Source organism: Emydura macquarii, unplaced genomic scaffold, assembly GCF_026122565.2.
Source record: "Emydura macquarii macquarii isolate MOO-44397 ecotype Brisbane River unplaced genomic scaffold, CSIRO-AGI_Emac_v2 contig_201, whole genome shotgun sequence".
In the NCBI taxonomy this organism is placed as follows: domain Eukaryota; kingdom Metazoa; phylum Chordata; order Testudines; family Chelidae; genus Emydura; species Emydura macquarii.
The window spans coordinates 1,082,704-1,108,555 of record NW_027130338.1 but is presented as its reverse complement, the minus strand read 5'-3'; the positions used below and the strand labels follow the sequence as shown (position 1 = coordinate 1,108,555).

The 25,852-nt window shown below is 46.0% G+C and overlaps 2 protein-coding genes across 4 annotated transcripts; both read right to left on the bottom strand.

Annotated features, from left to right (window-relative positions):
- Positions 1–419: 419 nt before the first annotated feature.
- Positions 420–6,939, bottom strand: GINS4 (GINS complex subunit 4). The gene is made up of 7 exons (XM_067545545.1): positions 6,810–6,939; positions 6,512–6,598; positions 5,589–5,702; positions 5,002–5,099; positions 4,101–4,189; positions 3,518–3,608; positions 420–3,226 (listed from the first exon to the last, which is right to left on the bottom strand). The coding sequence occupies exons 1-7, from the start codon at positions 6,909–6,911 to the stop codon at positions 3,130–3,132; spliced, it is 678 nt and encodes a 225-aa protein (XP_067401646.1). The 5' UTR covers positions 6,912–6,939; the 3' UTR covers positions 420–3,129.
- Positions 6,940–7,277: 338 nt separating this feature from the next.
- GOLGA7 (golgin A7) lies at positions 7,278–25,581 on the bottom strand. Of its 3 annotated transcripts, none has more exons than XM_067545303.1 (6): positions 25,479–25,581; positions 20,386–20,518; positions 16,583–16,735; positions 12,817–12,918; positions 11,503–11,566; positions 7,278–8,598 (listed from the first exon to the last, which is right to left on the bottom strand). In XM_067545303.1, exons 2-5 carry the CDS (start codon positions 20,494–20,496, stop codon positions 11,519–11,521), a joined length of 414 nt encoding a protein of 137 aa, XP_067401404.1. In that variant the 5' UTR covers positions 20,497–20,518; positions 25,479–25,581; the 3' UTR covers positions 7,278–8,598; positions 11,503–11,518. The 3 variants fall into 3 exon arrangements, with proteins under 3 accessions (XP_067401404.1, XP_067401399.1, XP_067401395.1); XM_067545298.1 differs by lacking the exon at positions 25,479–25,581 and adding an exon at positions 21,079–21,133; XM_067545294.1 differs by lacking the exon at positions 25,479–25,581 and adding an exon at positions 20,993–21,103.
- Between the last annotated feature and the right edge of the window lie 271 nt (positions 25,582–25,852).

Here is a 25,852-nt window from a genome sequence, read left to right as displayed (position 1 = left end):
TGCTTTAGTGACAGGCAGATCACCACCACTGGGCATTTCCCAGCAACGAAAGCATCTGCCCCCACTCTCCTGCCTCCTGCGGGGAAGGGTTTCAGCTCAGACTGCAGGCTGGGCAAATCAGTACTCCACCGCTGCCCTCACTCCCCAGCCTCCTGCTCTGGGTTATGAACTCATTAGACAGATAAAGCAGAGAGCTTGAGCAAGATCTGAGAGCCCTGGCTCCTGCACCAGGGCTCAGTGTACCTGGGATGGTCATTTCCAGGCCCTGCTTTCTCCTCCGGCGATCAATAGCATCCTGTGCTGTGGTGGGGGAGTGTGTGGGATACTAAGGATGCTAAGGAGACGCCCCGCTGACTGCTAGTGCAAGGGCAGCAAGAAAGCAGTGTATAGCTCCTCTCCTCTGACAGCACTTGGCAAACATCCATTAATGGAGCCATCACACCAGCCCCTGCTTGTACGGGGGGCGAACCAAGGCACAGAATGGGGCCCTGACTTGCCCAAGGCCACACTATAAATCAGTCAGGGGCAGAGCGTGGCGAAAAGCCGCAGGGCCAGGTTTTTAAAGCTATAAACAGGCAGCTAGTGGGATTTCAGGTGTGCCTATGGCAGTTAAGCACCTGCCTCATTGGCAGAGTAGGCATCCCGGTTCTTTTGAAAAATCCTACTAGGTGCCTCTCTGCAGCTTCGGATCTGACCCCAGGTGCTGGCTGTCGGCACCCTGCTCCGACCACTCACAGTCCTCCTCCTGCAGCCTGTGGCAGTGCTGCCCAGCGATTATCGCCGAAGATGCATGCGTACAGGCAAACGAGTGCACAATGGAGGGAGGGTGTCTCTGGGACACAGAAATATGGTGCTGCATTTCCAAAGCAAGAGAGGGCTATGGGGAGCAAACTCCAGTAGCGCCACTGGACATATTCTGCTGTAGGTGGAAAGATCTCTCTCTCCTGCCTGTGACAGCAGAGTTGTCCTGCCCCTCTCCCCCATCTGAGACTTGGCAGCTCTACAAAGCAGCTGTTTGATTAAACCCAACATGGTGAAGGGCAAAGGGGTCCAGTGAAAACATGCTGCAGAGAGAAACGCCGGAAAGTCTCTCTCCGCATTTGTTTCTCCAGGGGAAACTCAATGGTGATTTGGTCAGGAAGCTGCAGACCCCCTCTGAACAGCTGCATGGGGGGATTCTCAAAGGGGCTGTCTGTGGGGGCAAAACACAGTCCAGACCCCCCGCTGTGGGGATTGCAGAGATCAGCATTTGGTGCCATTTCTTTAGGATTAAACCCAGCTTCCTCTTCACATTGGTGCTTAATGAATCTTCTTTACATAAATGGATTCAACGGGATGCTATAAACCGCAGCACGTGCCTTCTACATGTCTCCTGCTACACAGGAGCTACTCCTTCATGTCCTCAGAGAGCACGTGCAGGGGAGACCATGCCACTAGAGGACTGCAGGCATGTTCCTTTGGATGCAAAGGACAGACACATGGCCACTGCACTGGGGAACAGAGCCCTAGAAGGTACTGAGGCTGCTCAGGCGGAAATCAGCAAGGAAGGAGGAGCTTTTCTTCTATAGCCAACAGGGACAAAGGAATTGCCTGACTCAATGGTCCCTCTAGCCCAGTATCCCAACTCCAGCAATGGTCAGACCAGGTGTTTCAGAGGGACACACAAATCCTGCCATGGGCTGATGTGGCAGAACATCTTCCTAAGGGAATTTCTTCCTAGGCCTGGCAGGCAGCGTGTGTGTCCTGAAGCACGTGGTTTGGGGATTAGCTGGCACAGTCCTCTCTGTAACGCACATCAGTACAGCTGGAAGCTAAGAGAAGGTCCCGGACCCCCCCACTGGTCACTACCAGCAGCAAGTGGCTCCAAAGCAAAGTCATACAGGATTTCAAGAGGTAAAACGCCAGCCACTAAATCCTCTGTGCAACTGTATTTGCTCACGCAGTGGCACAGCACATGAGGTAACTGGTATTTAGCACATTCTGAACATTTAATCTGTCGTCTCCCCACCCACCCCAGGCAAGGGGCTGTCCCCTGAAGGGGCAACATAGCTAGGATGGGTGGACAGTGCTCCCCATCTACTATCTGCAATGGAGAACGGGTTTTGGCTGGCTGCCTGGATTCCCTGGCAAAGGAAAATGCTGGGCAGTGCTTACAGGGGAGGTGGGCCGGTCACAAGGGGTGAACATGACAATGAACATGACACATCAAACCAGGTTGCACTCCTCTGTGGGCTTCCAACCTGCCTGCTCCTCGGGGGAAAACAGGCAAGGCTGAGCAGCCCATGCATGGGCCGTGCTGGAAGCTGCAGTGGAACGCAGGAGCTCCGGAAGAGCCAGGGATTGTTTAATGGATGCTACAGATACACCAACGCCATCTCCTCCTCATTGAGGATGAGCGCCAGAGACGCTCTGCTAATTTATTTGTGCTCTCGGGCCTCTCATTCTGCGTGCCATCCCCAGGCCTGCACCCGCTCCACAGCTCCCGCACATGACCAGCCCCAACCCAGGCCATGCAGGGCTGGTACCTGCCACGAAGCATGCAGGCTGGCTTGTGAAGTTGATCTCTTGTCTAATCCCCTCCCCGCTCAGAACCCAACGGCCCAGGAGGCTTGGCCTGGGTCCTGGCGGAGGGTAGTGGTGCCCTGTGAGGCAGGCAGGGAGATTTTGCAGTGGTCTTTGTAATGCATGCGCCCCCCGCACAGCGGTGCATCCTCCTCCAGCACTCGCTAGCTCCTGGTAGGAGGGAGGATCTGGCCGGCGGGCTGCCATACCTGGAGTGTAAGCAGGGCAATGGTGCCACCTGCTGGCTCTGCGACGGAGCAGCAGCTTCCTAGAGGCTGCAGCGGGCTGGAACATCAGGCTCCTGCAGTGTCCCCATGGCCCAGACTGGGGCACGTGCTGATGGCACCTGTCTCTGGCTGTTTGATTTCCTATCCTCAGACTGCACTGAGCACAGAAAAACTGAGCTGTTGGGTCCCCAGGCTGGGCTGGGGCGATTTGCAAATGTTCACAGCTGTTGTGTGTCCATGCACCGACTGGCATAGCAATGCTGTCAGATGGTCCTGTGCATGGACTCGCCCCCCCAGACAGCCGGGCCGCCTGCCTTGCCCCCTTCAGTCTTGTGATGTTTTAAATGAGCTGAACTGCTCCCGAGGCCACCAGAGGGGCGATGGTTTTGTATCTGATCAGATGCTGAGACCCCTCCTCCAGGTCAATCGCATATTCCCTGAAGGGGAGAGACAAACACAGGTTCAGATGGAACTGAAGCTGCAAGTTCAGGCACCCAATCTAAACATGCTGCATTCTCCTGGGGCTTCTGCTTGCTTTTCAGGGTTGCAGTGGCAATGTGACCACATTAGGCAAGGAGAAGGGGTGCTGCTCCAGCCAGCCCACCCACACATAGCTGCACAGACAACTCCATGTGCTCACCATGGTGGGAAGCTGAGCAGAGCGCAGTCAGGACGGCATTTCTAAGGCATGCATGTATCAGCGCACAGCAAAGCAACAGGCCACCTACCTCTGCTCATCTGTCTCTGGCTCCACCAGTATATTTTCCTGCCTCTCCTGCACCCTCAGGAATACAAAGGAGTCCAGGTTGGGTTTGGGAACTGCAAGGAAAGTGACTCACTCAGAGCACAGATACCTGGCACAAGTGATTGAGCACACGGCACTCTGTGCTGCACAAGCCACTCCTGTGAGCAGCCTCTGCTCTTGTCCAGTACCTTCACGAGGAGCTGGGTTGCTCTTGAGGACACAGAGCAATGCTGGTCAACAGTACCAGCAGTGGGGACATCACAGGTGATTGGCCAACCCTGAACACACCGGCCAACATGTACTCGAGATGGCAGGAGAGCCAGAATACAGTGTGAATAGCCTGGTGATCCCCAGGGGGAAATCCTAGGGGAGAGTCATGCAAACATATCCCCACCACCTTCTAGAAAGGTTATCAGTGTGGAGAGGCTGAACTCGCACACCTGCTTCTTCCAAGCACTCGCTGCAGCTCTCGCACTTACACTGCATGCTCTCCAGGACGTTGGGTTACTCCCTGGGGAGCCTCTGCTAGAATTCTACCACCTGTGCTGGAGCTGGGCTTCCCTTACCCAATTTCAGGAGATCCACTTTCTGCAAGTTAGGAGGCATGTGTCTCAGGGCCACGGTTCTCAGATAGGTTTCTGTATTCGCCATGTACCTGAAACAAACAGCCCTTACTGTCAGTCACATCAGTGGCAAAAGCTGCTGGGACAAAACTGACTGAAAGTGCCAGGCAGCACCACATGCTGAACCTGCAAGCACAATGGGAACACAGCGGCAGTGGCTTGGTCTGGAAGGGCAGAAGTTGAAATGAAGGCTTCTCTGCTCCAGCAAAACAGTGTCCACAGTGTCAGGGTTAGCCAGGATGAACTAGCTCGGATTTCTTAGCCTACAGGCCCCTGGTACATCCTTCCAAGGGCACAGCCTATCTCCATGGGAGGGTGCCACGAAAAGCAGCCAAGGCTCTTCCCACAGGCAGGAACTCTGGCAGCACCAGGAACTTTTCTGGCATAGCTTAGGGGTGACTGAAGTGAGACTGCCCCTAGATACCTCCTAGACCCATAGCCTGGCCACACACTGCCAGGAGAGGGATGCATGGAGACGGGAGAGGAAGCGGCTCCTGTCATAACTCTGCCATGCACACAGGAGGAGGCAGGTGACCCAGACACCAAGAAGGATGGAGGCTGAGTGGGGATCTCTTTTGTCAATCCCTTCCCAGGCAGTCAGGAGCATTCAGGGCCAAGCGTCTAATTTCACTACAGCCCCAACAGAGCAAGAGAGACTTGTTAGCTGGCCACCAGAGGACAAGGTTTTTCCCTCCAAGCTGCCACTGCCCAAGTTTGCCAAGGGAGGATCTACAGTTTGTGCCGCAGAAGCTCAAGGGGAGAGCCATGGTGCAGACAACCCGTTCTCCAAATCTGGGCCTGCTTGGCTCACCCCGCTGCCAGCCCTCCTTCCACTCCTACTCACTCTTTAGCAAAGGCAAACTCCTCTGGAGAGAGGACAGAAGGCTCTCCTTCCGCTCGGGACTTCTCCTTCTCCAGGATATGGGGGAAAAACTTCTCGATCTGCCAGGGGAAGAAAAACCCCAATGCAGTGTCAGCTGGGATTGAAACCGAGAGCTCCCCTATGTGCAAGGCAGCTCCCAGAACCCTCCCCCTCTGAGTTCAGGCTTCAACAGCAAGAGGGAATCTGTCACGGCAGATTGGTGAGGTGCAGAGGTGGTTGTAGCTGCCAGCCCCTTCCACGCATCAGTTCTTGGACTAGTTCCTGAACCGTGCAGGGTGGTCTGCGCATGAGAGGAAGATTGCACTGTCCTGACAGTGCAGTCATAGGGTAATAAATGTGCTCACTGCAGCACTGTGACCTCCGAAGTCACCCGTGAGGAATGGATCCCCCAGGTGAACCTCCTGGTCACTCTCACCAAATATGCCAAGGGCCTGTGGCTCAGAGCCTCAGGCCAAGCAATATGCTTTCCTCATGGCCAGAACACTCCAGCCATGCTGCTGATCGTCAATTCCCATGGCACGGCACGGCACAGCACAGCAGGGCGCTACCTTCACAAGCCTGCAGCGCAAGTAGCTGCTGAGGACATAGCGGATCCTCTCAATCTCCATGCGGTGGATGCTGACCTTCAGGTCTCCTGGCTTGGCTCGTTTCAGATTTGATTCCTGCAGAAGGGCACAAGGGCGGAAATCGGACAGTTCAAACACTCAACAGCTAAATGCAGAGTGGCCAACGTCCACCCACAGCCCTTGGAAAGAGCCACATGCGCAGCTGCCTCCAGCGCCATGTATGCTCCTACCACCCCTCACCGTCACATAGGAACCAGCACGCGGGACGGCTCCATGGAGACGGGAACCCAAGAACCGATGCCAGATTTTGCAGCATATATTTTTTTGGCAGGGTAAGGGCCAAGACTGCAGCTGGCGGATTCTGTCATCCAGGCAACTGCGAGTCTGTCTGGAGCAGGAGATTTACATCACCTCTGTAGTGATCAACTGCACAAAGAACCACAAAGTGGCCAGCAGTGCTGCCCCCATCGCCACCCCACATTGTCTAACAACAAGGGGCAGGCCAGGAGGAACAGCAGCAATGCTGAAGGCCCTATGGGTTGGATGACAGGGCAACAAGAACAGCTGATACAAACATGAACCTCTGTGACAAACGAACACCCTCCAAGGTCACGGGGGCACCCACTGTTCTCAGCACATAAGACTGACCCATCTCCTGGGCAGAGCACACATTCACCACCAAGATGCTCAGAACTACTTCCCCTTCCCTGTGGGGGATGCTGGCGAGGGGGACAGATGGGACAGAGCACTGGCTGGATCTCTTCATCAACAGCACAGCCAGGCAGGAGGCTCGGGTCAGGGACCACACACACCTGCATGCCCAGGGCACTGCGCCTCCCCTGACAGCTAGTAACCCTGCCCAGCCACTCCCAACCCCTGCCCCATCTTCAGCCTCACACACGCACCATGTGGTCCAGCTGCTCCATGACACACTCCACGATTTCAGACTTGGTCTCCAGCAGCTCGGGGGCAAACTTCTCATTCAGCCAGGCCTAACAGCACAGCGGGATAGTGAGTGAGCCGCCCCTGCACCGGCCCGCCAGACCCCGCCATGCAACCCGGGCGTCCGGGCCCCCCCTCCCGGAGCCGGGCATGGAACCCCGGCGTCCGGGCCCCCCCGCGCCCCTCCCGGAGCCGGGCATGCGTCCCGGGCCCCCCCTCCCGGAGCCGGGCATGGAACCCCGGCGTCCGGGCCCTGCGCACCTGCTCCAGACGGCGGATGAGCTGGGCGGGGGTCAGCTCCAGCTCCTCGCTGCCGCCGTCCGAGTCCAGCTCGCGCAGCTCCGGCTCCGGCCCCGCCGCCATCCCGGCCCCGATCTCCCGCCAGCTACACGTGCGTGATTGGCGGGCGCGTGGTGACGTCAGCGCGCTCTGCGCGGCGGCCGGGTTGGGCCTTCTCATGCATATTCATGAGCCAGCTCCGCCTCCTCCACCCCCCCTTCGCGGCGGCCTCAAGGGTCCGCGCCCCCTGCTCCGGCCCCCCCCTGCAGCGCGGGGACGGGCCATGGGCTCAGGCGGGGTGCGGGGGACACCCAGGGCCTCTGCCCCCCCCCCCCTGCCCGGCGTGAGAACGCCCGCATAGACAGACCGACGGACAGCCCCGATTCTGCACGGGGAGCGCGGGTACGCGAGTCCGGCACTGCCGCCGCCGCCACACATGACACCAGCCAGTTTGTTTAAGAAAAATTTACTAATCCATTCATATTTCTGCAAAGTTATTGCAACAGGTCTGACGAGGCAAACGCAGCGTTACAGCTTAGAAAAACATCGTGTGTACAGTTAAAATGTTAAACACGCCTCCAGGAAAAAAATCAGTGTAAGAAAAATTAGATCTGAAAACTCAGCTCCAGGATTAGCACCTCCAGCATGACTGACAGCGGAATGCTCGTCGGGGCTGGACAGCTGTCTTGTTCTGTAAATCCCTTAATTGCTTCCACGGGAAAAGACAACAGCTCTCCAAACAGAGGGACTCTGCTAAGGTAAGCCAAGGCGAGAGAGAGAGCTGACTTTAATAAGGGAGAAGGAGACACCTGAAAATATTACACCAACTTGACTTGTAGGCAGTTTTACTCAGATGTCTAAAGTATTTTAGCAGATGGTGCTGAGGAATGTTTATGCATGGGAAATATGACATCCTGCACAGCTCTCTTCTTCAGCAGTGTGCCCGTGGTTAGTTAAGAAACCCTCTTACACACTATCTAGTACTTTGTCAAATCACATTTTCCTATAAATTGTATTTATAATAAACCCTAAAGGAACTTTATTACACTTCACATATTAAACATTGAGGGGCAGAGTAGGGATGGTTACATTTATTGGTTCAGCATTCATTTTATTGTGCTTACATAGTTTAATGAAACAAGCAATAGACTATCTCCTCCTATGAGTTTAGGACAATGCAGTAACAGTAGATTCTCAGCAGCAGCAGCAAAACACCCAGCAATAATGTTAGCTAATGATTCTTAGGAATAACTAGAACATTAAAACAAAAAGCATTTGCATTCTAATTCCCAGTCAGCATCTGATCTTGAAACTTAAAATGCTGTATGCCTTGAGTAATTTGCTGTCGGGCAGAGGCACTTCGTGCAATTGACATATCTTGATTTTGTTTTTTGAATTTATTTTTTAAACACACACACACTCCCAAAGTCAGACTTGGTGCTTTCTGAAGTCTGTCTGATGTATAGGAAGGCCCAAGTGGCTGGGGAGGAAGAGTACTGCTTTCAGGTGCACTAATCTGCCAGGTAATTTGCAGTGCAAACAGTTTGAATGCCTTTTCCTTGGAAATTAAGATGATCCCATCACTTAAAGCTTGCCATAAAGACACAAAATGGATGCTGACCAATGAGAGAGTCACCCCATGTGGAGGAGAATTCTAGGAAGTTAGTCCTTTAGTGGATGGCACCATGGATCTGGCAACAGACAGGAATGATGCTCTAGACAGGAGGTAGGTGAACCTTCTGGTCCAGCAAGTCCACCACTAAGCTGGGTGCTAGAAAGCAAGACAGAGCAAGTTTAATAACATTAGAAACACTGCAGAGATCTCTACATCTCTAATAGCATCTCTACATAACTGTGTTCTGTTCTCCCATAAGCACGGCACCAGGGAGGAGGTAGGAAGAACAAAGGTTCACAATAAGTGCCTGGGAGCCAGCACTCTTGGTTCTATTCCCAGCTGTGCCACTAACATGGCAAGTCCCTTCACCACTAGGTCCCCTTCTGTAAAACACGGAGTAAAACTTCTTGAAGTCTCCTCTGCATCCTCTTGCCAATGACATCCTCTGCTTCATGCCCACTTCACTGCTTCTTCTACAGTGAGCCTTATGCATGGAGCACCCTCCTCAGCTTAATCCATAAACCATTCTTCTCTCAGGACCAGGGCCGTTTTAAGACCTTCGTAGGCCCCCTGACCGAAATAACTACTTTGATTTTAAGCTATTAATAGTTTTTTTAAACAAAAATAAAAAGTTATATATAAAAACATTTTTCGTAGGCCCTGAAAGTTTCGTAGGCCCTAGGCACTGTGCCTGTTGTGCTTAATGGATAATACGGCCCTGCTCAGGACCCACATCTGCTGTGGCATCTACAAGCAACCAGCCACTCAATGATGACTGGGCTTTAAGGCAGCCATGAGAGTTTACTCTGTTTAAGGAACAAGATTAAAACGATTTGGAACCATCACATGGTGCAACAGCTACCTCTGTGGCCACAAGACTTCACTACCATTACCATGTCATTCCACCTATAATAAGCTGGCTTCCTCAGCAGCCTTGGGAATTGTCAGCCACACCAACTGAGTCTTTACCCCTTGGTTTTGGGCTCCATTTATCGTCCAAATGACCACAAACTCTCAAAAGGAAAACAAAGCTTCCACATAGGGCTTCCTATCCTGCATATTCCCTACTATTATAGATTACAGATAGACTATATATATGTAGCCCACATGCGCTATTCAGCAATCATAAACAGATTGTCAAGGACACTTCGCAGGCTTTAGGTTGGGGGTGATGGTGTATTGAATTTGCCAAGACAGATACCTAATAAGGCCCTCATTCCATAATGGGCCTGCACCTGATACATATGCAGCTTCAAAAACAAAGTTGTGCTGAACAAAAATATTTGCAATTCATGAAACTATCCAGAAGTTCCTAATGTAAATCTTTCCCCATTTTAAAATTTCACAGTTGTTTGAACTTTGATAGAGTAGGCTCTTGTGTGTAATTGCTCAAAACCCACACCACCTAGGAAAAACATTCTGTTTAGCAATAATAGCTGTGAAATGAGTCATGACAAATGGATTGTGCCAAGTAAATGCAGCTGGAATTGATAAAACAAACTTATTTTCAATGGCAGAAAACCACACGCTATATCAGGCTCCGGAGTGCTAATAACTAGAGCAAGCAGTTTGGACATTCTAAATTAGAAGCATCATCTATAAGTAATACATTGTTACAAACTACTCTGATATCCCACAGCTAATTGTGCAGCAAAAAGGATCTTTGACCTTCTGCTCTAGAAAAGTTTCCCATCAGGGCTTGGTTAGCCTCAGGGCTTGTCTACACATACAGCTGCACTGATGCAGTTGGTAGCACTTAGTGAAGACACTACCTACACCGACGGGAGAGCTTCTCCCAACAGTGTAGGTATTCCACCTCCCTGAAAGGCAGTAGCTATGTTGACAGAAGAAGCACTGTTTACACCAAGAATTTGGTCCTTATAACTGCATCACAGAGGGATGTAGATTTCCATACCCCTGAGCAACGTAGTTAGACTGAAATCCCCTTTAGAAGATCTGTAGGCACAGGTTAATCATGAGCAGGTAATTACCAAGAGGCACTCGGCAAAGCAAAGAAGGGGCAGAGTGTTGGAAGGAATTCAGCTTGACATGCTATGTAGAATCTGGCTTCTGCTGTGTGGATCTCAAAGCACTTGATGAACATGAAGTGTCACAACACTGGTTGTAGTAATGGAGAGATAAAAGGGAGGTCACTTCAATCAGCATTGAAATGCAGCCACGTTAGCAGTGCATATGAAGTGAATACCCCTCCAGTTGGAACCAAAAAGTTTAACACTGATGGAGGTAAGATATCACTCCTCATATTGGAATCTGAGTCAGGATATTGGGCTGAATATCTTGACTCCCAGGACACATGACGGGGGAAACTTTAAGCAGAAAGATGGCAGTTCCAGCAGCAGAGTCCCTAACTTCCCACTGCAGCATTGATGCACTACTGACTCAGGGGAGCAGGCAGCACCACAGTACCCACTAAATTGCCAACACTACACCTTGCAGCACCAGGATTTTCTGCGATGTCTCCCACCCACATACTGACGTGGCTTCATCCTCGTATTTAACTTAGCTGATGGTGTTCGCACACTACTGTAATTGCAGTGTTAGCATGTGCAGCTGAATGGGTGTCCCATGTCACCTTATGCCATAAGTAAGAGTCACTCTGAAATCCAGAATAGCCATTTAAACAGTGATTAAATTCAATCATTATATTTTAAACATGATTTTTAAACTTCTGCACTGTTCAGCATAATCAGAATCTATTGATCTACCAAACCTGAGATAATGATTTTTGATGCACTACAGTATAAATTAGATTTAAGTTTATGCATGTTTATGTAATAAAAATCTGGATTTAATCAACGTTAAATCTGGTGTCATCTGAAGTACATTATCATTCAGCAGCACACTGCCAAGTATTGATGTTTTTACATCTTCCGCTGGGATTTAAAAATCGAATCCACACATAAGATTTATTTAAAAAGCCTCATGATTACATGCAGTGGTTGGACAAACATTCCATCTCAGCAGGGGAGAGGACCTGCATCTTCTGAATGTACAGAAGCAGGTTATTGATCTGACATCTAAAGCAAAGTTAATATTTACCTTAGACTCCTTAGTTTTATCTTCCACTGTTCATACCTCTGTCTTCATAAATGGTAATTTCAATCTGCACAGCATGGCTGTTAAGAAAACATGCTATAGAAAAATCATGAAGATAAAACAGGCAAGTGAAACAAAGCAAGGCAGTGGAGCATTTGATCTTTCAGTCTCACATCTGCCATTACAAGAGAGGGAATTTTGCTAAATTTCTGAACGATAATAAGCAAAACATTCTTTGTGGCTTTTGGCATTGCAACCTGTGTTACAACTTGCCTTTAGACCAAAATGTCTGTTCGGAGGCAGAAAGACTTTGTAATATTGCAGTGAAGCTGTTAACATTCTTATAAACTAACAGCTTGATCATTAGGCAAATTTTTGCTTTACACTCTTACACTGTTCAATTACTAATCAAATTTACCAAATTAAAATCACTATTTACATGTCTGTTTACCAATCTCAAGTGATTTTTCTGTACTTACAGTTCTCAAAAACATGCTCAGCACAACAAGGGTAATGAAATTACACAACTGACAGCTGTAAGCTATTTGGGCAACTATTCAGATAAACCTAAGGAACTGCAATTAATTAGGATGACAACTCACCACACACTATGAGCCTATGCATTTCAAAGGGGCTTCGAGGTCAGAATTCTTGACAGATGAAATGCATTACTCATACTTCCCCTTTTAGTGATACAAGATGCCCTCACAATCACCAAGGAAAATGGTAACTAGAATGCTAAGCCATTTGCAGTGAGGTCCAAAGCCTGGAAGAGAAGTTGTAGCCAAGAGCAAAACCCAGGGGGACAGACCTTATCACTAGGCAGGTTGTGATAGAGATTTTACCATAGACATCGGGTGGGGCAACAATGCATTGTGTCTAAGCCAAGACCAATATTAAAGTCGTTCTACAGAGCATTTACATTCCATGTTTTATTTCTATTAGGGAGTCAGCTAGCCTTTCTAAATGGGTAAGTTGCATCTTCCAGAGGTAGCTGAAGTTGCAGGAAGATACTTTAATTCTGAATAGCACCTTTCTAAGAGAGTGCCAAGTAATAGGTTTATCAAATGTTTTATTTTCATCATAGTTTATTAAAAAGAGACTTTCTAAACAGATAGTCATTTTATCCTAATAAAGACTGAGAGGAAAGGCTGTCTGTGTTACAGATGAGATGTTACAAATACCAAGGAGTGTTGTTTTATAAAATCACAATCGTGGGTGCCTGCAGCATGCCATGCTGCCTCTGTGAGCTAAAATGTACTATTACCGCTTTGAGAACAGAATTCAGAAGAGGATTAAGAAGCCATAAAAAGATACAACTCTTAGTCCCCTCTCGATGGGGTCCGTCAAGAGGAGGCCCTGGGGTGCGTAGATCTTCTCATTCTGTTCCTGAATGTATTTGGCAATTTTCTTAAGAACCTGGTGACAGAACACACACACTTTACAGTTTTTCTGTTTGAGTTTTCACATCAGCCTTCCTTTCAAAGCCCAGTCTACACTACAAATACCACCAGGTCAGAGGAGACCTAGCAACATAGCTCCAGTTTAACACAGATGGGACTGTAGCCATGCTACATAGCTAGTCTTTTTCTTACTTTTTTGTTTTTGGTGAGGAGGGGGTGTGGAGGAAGATACATGGTAGCGTTTTGTCCATACCTGCACTGAAACCATATTGCAATTAGATTGGGGACAGCTGCATTGTAACAAGGTTCTCTGACAGGTACACATGTATAATAGTGTGTCTGTGCTACAAGTGGTTAAGGACACATATAGGCTATAGACTGGAAAAGAGGCTTGTACAGTGCTATGAAAATATGCAGTGCAAGTTACCCCACAAGCAATTTGCTTACTATACATTATGGTGTGATTCTACAAATGAGAGAAGAGGCCCCTTTCCATCCATGTCAGTTTTTCATTAACAGCAAGACTGCTAAATACAAAGTGCAAACGTTGGCTACTCCAAAAGTTGCTGTTTTCCCCCTACATGCTTCTTCCACGGACTGATGGAGTTCAAGGACAGACGGCACAACTAAATCATCTTGGCGGACCTCCTGTATATCACAGGCCATTCCATTTTACCCAGTTACCCCTGTATTAAGCCAACAACTTGTATTTGGCTAAAGCTTAACTTCCCGAAAGGTATCTTTATTTGAAGACGCCAAGAGATGGAGAATCCACCACTTCCCTTAGTAGGTTGTTCTTGTGGCTTATCTCCACTGCAGAGCCTTATTTCTAAATGTAATGTGTCTGACTTCAGTTTCCAGCTATTGGTTCTTCTTCTGCATTTCTCCACCAGATTAAAGAGGCCTTTAGTACCTAGTATTTTCTTCCGAGGAAAATACTTAATACACTAATCAAGCCACCTCTCATTGTTTCTTACCATAAAGAGTTTTCTCCAGCCCTCAATTTTTGCAGCTCTTTTCTATACCCTTTCTGATTTTTCAACTTCCTTTTAAAAAGTGTTGACATCAGAACTGTATGCAGTATTCTAGCATCAGTCTCACCAGTGCCACATGCAGACATACAAAAAAAAAAAAAAAAAATCACCTCTGTGCTCCTACTCACTACGCCCCTCTTACATCCAATGATCATATTAGCCCTTTTTGTCAGAGCTTTGCACTAGGAGCTCATGTTTGGTTGGCTGTCCATTATGACCCCTAAATACTTTTTGGAGTCACTACTGGACTTTCCAGAATCCCTCCTCATTCTTGAAATGGAAATTCAGATTATATATATGTATAAGGCAAAGAGTATCTTCTTGTAAGAGAACAGACTCCACACAGTCACAGCAGAAAACCAATACATTCTGAAATAGTCTTAGTTGAGTGACTTCTGTATTTTATTAGCAGTGTGAAGTTTCACTTTTGGTCTCTCACACACACTGCTCCTTCAGACTTAACGGAACCTCCCAATGTTTCAGTTCAGGAAGCTTTTACTAGTCAGATTTTTGTTTCTTATCTCTGAATGGGTATCTGTCAGCCCTCTTCAAACAATGAATGGAAGCAAGCAAGCCAGAAAGATATCCAGCTCAGATCTCTCCAACTCTCCCATTTCCTGCTCAGCCAAGCTGCAAGAAGTGGAAATTAGAGATGTCGTATCTCTCTCCACAATCCATTAGTACTTGTGCTATAGAGCACAAAACAACTGCATGACTGATTTCAAATAAAGAATTCCTGCAATGCATCCAGCCATACTCTGCTAAGGATTGCTATGAAGGACACACTGCAGTTCAGATTAATCAAATGTAAGGTTTGATGGATGAGCTTTCTGATGTGGTTTTAGTTGCAAGATTATGTACTGAGAAATCCATACTGATTTAAAAAAATGGCAAGTTGATCACATTATGGAAATCAATCTTTTATTTTGAGAGGATCAGAAAAGTTATTTGTAAAACCAACTAGATATTCAAAAAAATTACTAAGTATAGTAGTAAGTGCCACAGACACAAAGATAGAGAGAGTTAGTCACAAGAATTAACCATCTCTTTGCTCTGTTCTCATTAGCGTGACCAGGAATGCTGTTTTTTCCAATGAGATTGGAAAAGAAAAGTTATCAGCCTTGCCATCCCTATCCTAATCTAGCTCTCTGTGGTAAAAAGGAATGTCAGCTGGGGTCAGCCTAAAGTTTAAAAAGTCACTCTTCTCACATAAAATAGGCCAAAAGATATCTAGATAAAAATGACATTTTGCAAACAAGCACAATTTATCACCCAGCTCAGAAGGGATGACAAAAGGCTTCTTCTATTCATATATAAATATACAGCAGTAATCTTAAACATAATGATCTGGAACATGTTTTTATTTCAAGTCAGCAATATTAAAGTATTAGGCTTCTTTAAACACTCCTTTCATTTAAAGAAGGGATGCTGAATGTACTTAGATACTGATTCGGCTATCTACTCACTGGCTTTGTGAACTCAGAGTGCATAAAATAAAGAGGAACTGCTAATACCAAACCCAGACCACATATGTGAGCATGGATGCACGCAGCTCTGTAAGTATGAATGGCTTCTAGTTCCTCAAGCCAGTGTGTCAGGGTGTTTAAAGAAGAATGAAGATCTTCATTTTTAGAGAGAAGCCATCAGACCAACATTTGAAATTTTAGAATGATCTAGTCATTCAACAAAGGAGTGGAAATCAGCAGTTCCACATGGCACAAAAACAGGTCACTTAAGATCTCTACACTAGCTTTTAATGGGTGTTGGATTGGGCCCTTAATGAATGTTTACTTGGAGAATCCAAAATAGAGGGTGTTGTATAAGTGTATGTTAGAGAAGTAGATTTGGAGTAGTTATATCACACCGTCATCTACCTTAATATTTCACCTAAATCTAAATGCCACGGAAAACAAGTAGTAAAAAGGTAAGATGCAATGGAATATGCTGAAAAGTAGGCTAACAGCAGCATAAACTCCAGAGGACTTGGGGCGGCAGACAAAAGCTAGTGTCTGGTGTGTTTAGGAGGGAATCAGGAGCCTCCCTTCAACTACAAAGGTGTGAAACAACTCTCTCCTCATTATTAATTTCTTATGGGGTTAAATTACTGAACATTCAGTGTAAAACTCGCCAGTTTAGTATTTGTCTAAAGCATTTTACAGTTAAACATGACTGGGTTAGGAACAGTTCACCCAGCTGGGTACACTGAGTGACTGATCAGCCAAAGATACATTTTCAACCTATCCAATTCATTCTCTCTCCATACAAACATAATGTGCAGTTTTAGGTTATAGTTTATCCTAGTAGCAGGATGACCTCTTCCCACACCTGGAACATTGACATTTTATTTCTTTGCTCCTCTCCAACCAGTGACTCAAGTGGATGTTTATTCTCTGCCTTTATGTTACAACTCTCAGATATAAGTGAGAGGAGAACAGACTCAGTCACACACCAGGATTTTCAGGAAGCTAAGCTAGCAGGTAAAGTTTATTCTGTATTTGTACTACAGTGATGAACTATGCTGTTGTAAGAGAAAACCTTATAAATAAATTAAAAATCCAAAGCCTTTCTCCTGTTGACAGACCGTAACTTTCATATACAACATTGTGAGTTTAATTTGCTTTACTGCATGAAATGTAACAGGCTCACCTTTTCATAATGTGTCTCCATGCACAAAAAGATAGTGTAGGCAGTCAGACAGGCCAGACACCCTTCAAGATAAGATTGGCCCCCAAGCTTCTCAGCTTCTGCATAAAGGTTATTTAGAGTTTGAACCGTCTCTTCAAACTGCTGCCTATCGATCTACAAGAGAGAGATTGAATTTAACAAGACTGACCAGCAAATTTCTCATTCAGAACTCGCTGATCCTCCACATAGAGATCTAGCTTTTGTGCTAGAACAGGTCCTTAACCAGCAGCATCACATACCGACAGACAATTCGTTTCAAACACAACATGGAGAGCCAACATTTTGTTTAGGTACAGAATAACTTCCATAATTTGTAGCACTTGGTTAAATACCAGATAAGTGATTTTAAATGATTAGATCAAATGTTTATTTCCACATTACTCATTTTCAGCTTTTATTTAAGCTGCTTTGTGTGTAAGTTGTTAGGTTCAAAGTACAACCAGTTGAAAACTTGATCTGGAGGGGAAGATCCTCTAGATTTCAAAAATAAATTCTTCACTGAAGGCATGGTGTGACACTTGTTAGATTTTGGGGGGGGGGGTGGCGGTGGGCATTTGTGATATTGGTTAACATCAGTGTGTCAAAATCATAATTCGTGTGAGATATGCCATGTCAGGTACTGTCAGAGAGGTTATAATGTGCTAAGTCAGATGACAATACTTATGTTCATGTGTTCTATCTGTAATGGAAATTATGGACATATTTGATGTACCTGTATTTCAAATTGTGCTGGCTGGGATACACCTCAGACGGAGAGGCGGCAGGACAATAGCCCGTTTAATGGCCCATCAAAACCTTTACAGAAGCAAAGCCACAAAGCTCAGGTTTTCTAAATTTAAGATGGTTTTTCAGAAGAATTACCTATGCGGAGAAACCAGCGGTTCTCAGGATACAAAGGGAACAATCCTGCTTTCCTTGCACATCCAAAATGAGTTTCAAGTGAATGAGATATGCAAACTGAACAGTAGGAAAGCTACCAATTGTTTCTGGAAAATTTAGACCAACAATTTAATTTCATCTTGCCTTTATGTCAAATAAACCAAGCCATTTATATAAAGGCTTTAGGGTATGAGATTGCATATCTGCACACCCACATCTCCCAACATAGTCCATGGGAGAGTTGGACGCACAAGGGTTGTGGGATTTAGTTCTTAGCATGTATTGACATAAACGCATGAGCTTTAATACACTGCTTTTTATTCAGTGTATCAGCCATTCCCAATATGTGCAAAGTCAGCATTTATAATAAAGACTTTACAGTATCTAGAGTAAAAGATTGTCTAGAATAAGAGATTGAGATTTAGGAAATTTTAGTTGCTTTAATGAGACTCCATAATGAAAGGACTCCTCCCACACCAAGATGACTCCTCGGCTCACATCTGATTCTAACTATGCATGTGTTTAAGAATGTTTGGTGTCAACTATAAGTTTATTGAACATTCTGTATTTTAAAGTCTGTAAACAGGAAATGACACCCAACAAGGTGGCAGAGTGATATCCAGATAAAGCCTCCATCCCTTTCATAGTATGATTGTCTGAGTTGAAAGTAGACAAATACAGACACAAACCACTTCTATAAAAATAATTTACAAAATGTTTACTAATATTTAAAACATATTAGATTTTATACTAGTACTTTGTTTATAAAAACCACCTTCCCCAGAATCAAAGATCTCACACTCATCACCTGTCTTCAAAGACTATCGATTTACCTCCTAAAGGCTGCTGCTCTGGACAAGACTGTTATCCAGCTTGCAAGGTGCCATTCTCACTCCTGCTCCTATTCAACCTCTTCTGTTAGTGACCAGCTAGATTCTCAACACAAATCATGACACTGGAAAGGAAGCCTTCCTGAAAGACACTGCTACAGATTGCTCCCATATAACCCTGTCCACACCCTTTTACTCAGTGACAAAGTATCACCTCACCTCTGCAATTATATCCCAATCCCTGGGTAAAACCAGGGAGTCAACTCCATCAGCCAAGCCACTAGGCTGTCAAGAAAATATTCCCTACTATACCAATATCTTTCTGACAATTTTCTAATAATAGACTCTGATAGCACTCAAGATAACATTGTGTGCGTTCATATTACGTGCATGAGAAATATACTGATGTCCAGTGCAGAGACTAAGCACTCATGCTACAGATGTTTGTATCTGAACAAACACCTCTCCCACAAAATCAAAGATAGAGATTATAAAAATTAATTGTTATAAAGTAATTGTATCCAACAGAAAACAATGAGGGATCCATTTCAGTTTATACTAAGAGCGAGAACATTAATGAGCTGTGCATTAAAGCAAAGATACTTTACTATGTAATGTAAGAGTCAAATCACAAACCATAACCACTGGCTCTTGCCTACAGCTTTGACTCCATAGATCTCAGAGCACCTCACTGAGTTGGTAAGTACCATTAACCCCATTCTGTATACAGGGAAGGAGAAGAGGAATCCACCACTATCTTTGTTCAAACATGTTAAAAATATTAATCAGAAACCTGACACTGTGACAGCCTGACTCCATTGGTTAGGCCATAACAAATACAGCTCCTCAACAATAAATTTGAGATGTCAGATTATTAATGTGGGTGGGAAGGCTGGCTCCATTTTTATCTGTGGTTAATTTGGTACTATTTAAACCACAATCCTATTAACCAAAAATAAAAGACAGAATTCAGTTTACAACCACTTTGATAATCTAATTTCCCATCGTGTCAAGTTTCTCCCCGGCATAGGCCTTGGCTGATGAAATCTTGGCAAAGTGTCATCTCCCACAGAGAGACAAAGCAGCACCATCCGCTGAACAAAGGCAGTTTAAGAATGACTATTAAAATTTATTTTTAATATATGGCTTCTAATTTAATACACCATTACTCTTCTAGAGTGTCTCATTCAAGCAGACCAAAATGTTTAGCAAAACAATTCAAGAGAGAGCCAATTTAAACCCATTTTGCCTGGATTTTTAAAAATATCTGTTCTGATTATTTTTATCAAGCAAGGTCACCAGAACATAAATAGATCAGAGCAAAAGATATTTCCCTATACTTAACCAATTAGTTCACTTCCGAAAATGTTGTAAAACCACCTCCGCAAAAAAAAAAAAAAAAAAAGCAGATCTCAGACGGTGTTATCTCAGAGACTACTTTTAACTATTTTAAAATTAGCTAGGATTTCAAGCTGGTAGCGTCCCTTTAAGCCTCAACCACTCTGAGACAGGTAGGTACAGTTTTAATCGATTTAGGAATTGAGGCAAAGAGGGTAAAGTAACTTTCCAAAGATTACACAGTTAAGCCAGTCATTGAGTTCGGGGAAAAACCCCAGCTCTGATTCCCTATCATCTACTCTGACTACTACACCACAGCTAACTACTCAAACTGACATACAAACTATATGACATGCATTTTGTTAAGCACTGTAGGATGAAAAGTGCCACAGAAAGAGACTATTTAAAAGAGCCAAATCACTTCCTAGAAGGAATCATTACAAGGTCCACTCCATGACGTATGGTGGGTATAATTTAAATAGTAAGTTATTAGAGACAAGGAAGTTGTCACCTCAGTTGTCTGAAAACACCACACATGTTGGCTGTAAACAATAAGGGACTCATTCTGAGTATTTCCTATCACTTCCCCCTTTGGGCACAGGAAGCAGAAAGAGTGCATAGCAAGTACGCTTTCCAGTCACCGTATGCAGCTAGCTCAGGACTATCTTGGCCCCTATCCTTCACACAACCCTAGGTAAATTGAAGCAAAGCTTTTACCCTGTTCTCCAGCTCCGGGGGGAACTTGGTCTGGAACTGGCACCTGGTGCCACTACTGTAGTCTCGCTGGACAAAGACTTTACCAGAAACAGATGCCTGCTGCGGCCTCATCGCACAGCTGGAACCGGCTGTTCTGTGAGAAGAAACAAGGGGTCCAACTCGTTACATGACCACCACCACCACCACGAGTCACCCTAAAACTCAGAAGTCTACTTGTAAGGATGAGTTTCCAGGCCGCGTTTGCCCAATACCCCAGCAATGCAACCGTTTATAGTGAGTTTCAGTGAGATAGTTGACAACTCCCTTGTTCAAACTCCCACAGTTTGAAACTGAGCCAAAACTCACCCCCTGCCCTCCTTGGTTACCCACCCCCGCAACCCGCCCAGACACCGGCCCCCTCCACGCAGAACTGGAACCCCAGACACGCATGTCCACTGCAGGATCCCCCGCCTCGCACTTCCCCCAGAACTCCCCTCCGGATCGCACCGCCCACGTCAACCCCCTCCGGATCCCCTCCCCCACGTCCCGATCCCAGCACCCCTCAAGCCCCGGCCCCCCAGGCAGCACCCGGGGCCCCAGGCACTGCTAAGGCGACCCCCACCCTTACAGACAGAGCCGGGGGGGCGATGCTCCCTTCGGTCCCAGACGCCGGAGTCAGATCAGGCAGCTGACCCGTCGCGCGCCCTCACTTACGACTGCCGTAAAAACACCACCCCGGCTACGGGCGCCAGGGCCGTATGTGAGGAGCGGCGCGGCCTGTTGAGGGGAGTGATGCGCATGCGCCGCCCCTGGGCGAGCAGCCCTGTTGTGCGCATGTGCCAGCCCCTGGGCCGGGATGAGATTCTGCGCACGCGTGTCCTCGTCTGCTCGGGTCGTGCTCGTGCTCCTTACCTGTAACTGTAAGGGGCGCGCGGCGCCTTTTGGCGCCCTTTGGCGCCGCTCGCGGCCTCAGGTGTCAGGTCCCGCTCCCGTCTCGCGCGCTGGCCAGCCCGGCGGCCGTTCCCCCGCCCGTCCCGCAGCCTCACCCCGCCTGGCATGACAGGGCTGCCGGGGCGCAGACCCTGTGGCTCGGGCTGTGGCAGTGGTTGTCGCCCAGGGGCCACCTCAGCTCATCATGTACCCGCCTAGCTTTGCCTCAGGCAGCTCGTCATGTACCCGCCTAGCTTCACCTCAGGCTGCGAAGCAAGTCAGTCAGCCTAGAGCGGCTGGCAGAGCCGCTGCCGTGCGCTGCTGACCTGTGAGTCCAGCTGACTTGTCTTGGAGTGCGATGGCAGAAACAGTAAGTGCGCCCTGACACCTGCGTGTGTGTGTCTCACTTTTGTAAGCTAGTCGTTCTTAAGTGAGGTGAAACTGGGTACGCAAGACAAGTCACACTCCTGGAAGGGGTCCAGTGGCCTGGACAGGTGAGAGCCACTGGTCTATGGCACAGCGCCTCGGCCCATGGCACGGGCTGCCTGACTCGGTCCCACCTCCTCATGGCACAGTCCTGTCGCCCCAGGGCATGGTTGCTCTGACACAGTCCCACCTCCCTGTGGTACGGTCTCTGTGGCAAAGCCCCGTACCCTCATGGTGTGTCACCTCCCCTGAGAGAGACATTTGAAAGATGACTGCAGACTGAAAACATGAATATTTGGTGTGAGTACTCCACTCCCGCCTCTGATTTTGCTCACTATCCATTTTTGCACTGGCAGGATCAGTAACTGGTTAAAAATTAGGAAACCAAGGGTAGGAATAAATGGTCGGTTTTCAGAATGGAGAGAGGTGAATAGTGGTGTCCCCCAGGGTCTGGACTGAGACCAGTACTGTTCAACATATTCATAAATGGTCTGGAAAAAGAGGTAAACAGTGACGCAGCAAAATTTGCAGGTGATGCGCACTACTCAAGCTAGTTAAGTCCAAAGCAGACTCTGAAGAGTTACAAAGAGATCTCACAAAACTGGGTGAATGGACAACAAACTGGTAGATTAAACTGAATGTTGATAAATGCAAAGTAATGCCCACTGGAAAACATAATCCCAACTATACATATAAACTAATGGAGTCTAAATTAGGGTTACCAGTCAAGAAAGAGCTCTTGGGGTCATTGTGGACACTGCTCTGAAAACATTCATTCAATGTGCAATGCAGTCAAAAAAGATAACAGAATGTTGGGAATCATTAGGAAAGGTATAGATAATAAGACAGAAAATATCGTATTGCCTCTTTATAAATCTATGGTACGCTCACATCTTGAATGCTGTGCAGATCTGGTCACCCCATCTCAAAAAAGATATATTGATATTGGAAAAGGTACAGAAAAGGGCAACAAAAATGATTAGGAGTATGGAAAAGCTTCCATATGAGGAGAGATTAATAAGGCTGGGACTTTTCAACTTGGAAAAAAGACGACTAAGGGGGGAGTATGTTAGAGGTTTAGAAAATCATGACTGGTGTGGAGGAAGTAAATACCGAAATGTTATTTACTCCATTTCATAACACAAAAACTAAAGGTCACCAAATGAAATTAATAGGCAGCAGGTTTAAAACAAACAAAAGGAAGTATTTCTTCACACAACGCACAGTCAACCTGTGGAACGTCTTGCTAGAGGATGTTGTGAAGGCCAAGATTATAATGGGGTTCAAAAAAGACCTGTATAAATTCAGGGAGAATAAGTACAGCAGGGATTGCTGTTTGCCAGAGACTGGGAATGGCCAATGGGATGGATCACTTTATGATTACCTGTTCATTCCCTCTGAAGCACCTGACATTGGCCCCTGTCAAAGGACAGGATACTGAACTAGATGGACCATTGGTCTGACCCAATATGGCTGTTCTTATATGTTCTTACACACATCCAGTTGTATGGTGTTCTAGCCAACAGCTTCTATTAAAACACATTTTTTACTTGATCTATCCACATTATGTTGTGCCTAGATGCTGGTGATGCATGTAATAAATAATAAATGTGCTTCCATTGGATTGTGGGCTGAAATTATTTCTGAGGATGAAATATACGAGAAATTCACAACCTTTAATAATTAGAACTGTGTGAAAAGTGCACATTTAGCTGCACTAGTGGTTGAGGGTAAGAAGATATGATCTGCAAAAAAAAATTGTCTAAGTTCCCAACTCTCTTTAAAAAACTATTCTTATTGGCCATAGTCTGAGAAACACTTTGTTTTCCAACAGATTGCATATCCTGCATCTCCTTAAACCTTCTCAAGTTGCTTCTAAAGTAAGAAGCAAACACAGGAAATCTTGATGTTTGAAATGTCAGTGGAATTCAGATGAAAATGAACCATAAATGCCCTTTGGAAGTTTTTTATGTTAGATAAATTGAACTCCATCCAGCTTTCTATGGACACTTTTTCTAGGAAAGTTCATAGAGACTGGTCATGGTGTCTATGGCCGTAATGTCCCATTCCCACATTGCCATGCAACATTGTGTGCCATTTATGCCCTGACTGTCACCGTTTCACCCCGAGGTGGCTGTATTTCTGCAGTGAAGCTCTGTGCGGATGGATACAATGCACATATCAATAGAGAGAGAATTGGTGAAGGCCTTTGGGATTGTTGGATGGAATGTGATGTATAAATGTAAAATATTACTGTATTAGATGTTACAACAAAGGATCAGATCTCAGAGAGATGTTCACTTAATTTCTGGCTCATTGACTCATACTGATCTGTATAAATGTGATAGGTATTCAGGCAACGGGGTAAGAATTGATTTAAAATTCATGTTGGTGATTGAACAAGTTTTGTAGCATATATATACTACAATGTCACTATCTCCATATTCATCATCTGTAAAAGAATGCACAAGAAAGAGCAGTCTTTTATGAAGTATGTTGTGGCCCCAATCAACCTTTGCAAAGGCTGCCAATGAGTTTTCTTCAAGCTTCTCATATGAGTGGAGTTCTCACACTGGCTGATTGCTGTGCCACACTGATTGCCATTGAGCATACAGTCCCACACAGGAGGTTTCTCAACTCATCCTTGGTTTTTTAAGGAACATTATGGGATTTATCCATGTTCTGAATAGGATAACGGTCACACTGACCCTGTAGAATGAGCTAAATCTGCCATGCAGAAGATCTAGGTGTGTGAGCAGAATTTGGACTCTTAATTTTGGGGTGAGGTGATAGCAGAAAATGAGCATGTTGCTGAGCTGTGTGAAACCATAAAGTCCTCTTGGAGTCCAGGCACTATAAAGATTGATATGGCAGATTCTGATCCCTCTGCTCCCTGATTCACTGACCAGCCCAAGGAAAATATCACTGTCCTTTTTTTTCTTATTTACGTTTGCAAGGGACATTTCATCACTACTCCTTTCCCTCAACCTTGTTTTTCTGCTCTGCTCTTGAAACTGCAGGACCCTTTGCTGTCACTGCTTTGTTCTTCTCTGTACACTTAGTTCATACGGATGCACCCCTACCTCAAGATGTTTCTTTGCAGGTGCTATGTGTATTCCTGAATTGTTTTACTGGTGCTTTTAGACATATTTAAGCATGGGGCAGTTTATACCTAATACCCCCATCCTGCCCTATGGGACTGGTTGAGAGGTGCACTCAGATTCCACAGCCTCTAGGAGTCAGGCAGAAAACATTTTGTTTTGCAGAAATCCCTCCAACTTTAGCAAGTGAGTTCAAGAAACCACATGACCAGAGCCAGACCTGTCACAGCTGTGACTAAAACCCACAGACAAACAAGATCTTCTGTGTCAGATGCTTTCTGATGCCAAAGATTGTCTTTCTGGGCTCAGGAGACCTGCTGTATTTGGAGAGTAAAAAGAGGCCAAGACCTCAGCAAGATTCAAACAGCGATTGGACATTTATATGAATAACACGAGTATCTGGAGTTATAATAGTTAATACTAAAAGCAGTTTTTAAAGAGTTAAAACCTCATGCTTCAGGGCTAAAGCCAACCTCTAACTACTAGGCATTAGGAGGAGATCTGCCCATGACTGCCCTACATGGATCTGTTAGTTCTGATCCAGTCTGGCAATTCCTAGGTTCTGATGTAAGGAGTTTTCCTCTTTCATAGCCCATCCCAAGAGCACTCTACCAAGTTCATTCTTCCCACAGTCCTCCGATAGAAAAGAGTACTCACTTCCGCTTTTCCTGAGTTATATTTTCTGTGGAGTGAATAAGACACCGCTGATGTAATGCTGGGTTCTGAGCATCATCTTTAAAACTCCCAAAGTCCTTTTCATAGAACTTTACTTCCCTCCCCCAAGTATTTCATCCTATTTAATTGGCTCTGCAGTTTGCAGATAGCCAGGGACTGGCCATATGGATTCAATAAGTACTTTTTCAGTATTTCTTATGTTGTCTCCTAGATCATATAGAAAGATGTGTCAAACACATTTAATTAGAAACAGATGGATCTTCTTGGAAATGAATGCTTATCAATTAACTGCCGAAGGCTGTCTGGGCAACTTTTCATCATTTAGGTAATTATTAAAATCCTAAAGCTGCCTGGGC

Bases quoted from the DNA above. Each gene is read 5' to 3' on its own strand.
- GOLGA7 (XM_067545303.1), bottom strand. From the start codon at position 20,496: ATGAGGCCGCAGCAGGCATCTGTTTCTGGTAAAGTCTTTGTCCAGCGA. The intron at 16,736-20,385 runs GTAAAAGCTTTG...TCTCTCTTGTAG, and splicing joins CCCCGGAGCTGGAGAACAGG to ATCGATAGGCAGCAGTTTGA. The intron at 12,919-16,582 runs GTGAGCCTGTTA...TTCTGTCACCAG, and splicing joins TGGAGACACATTATGAAAAG to GTTCTTAAGAAAATTGCCAA.
- GINS4 (XM_067545545.1), bottom strand. From the start codon at position 6,911: ATGGCGGCGGGGCCGGAGCCGGAGCTGCGCGAGCTGGACTCGGACGGC. The intron at 5,100-5,588 runs GTAGCGCCCTGC...TTCCCCTGGCAG, and splicing joins TGCGCTGCAGGCTTGTGAAG to ATCGAGAAGTTTTTCCCCCA. The intron at 3,227-3,517 runs GTAGGTGGCCTG...TCTCCCCTTCAG, and splicing joins CCAGAGACAGATGAGCAGAG to GGAATATGCGATTGACCTGG.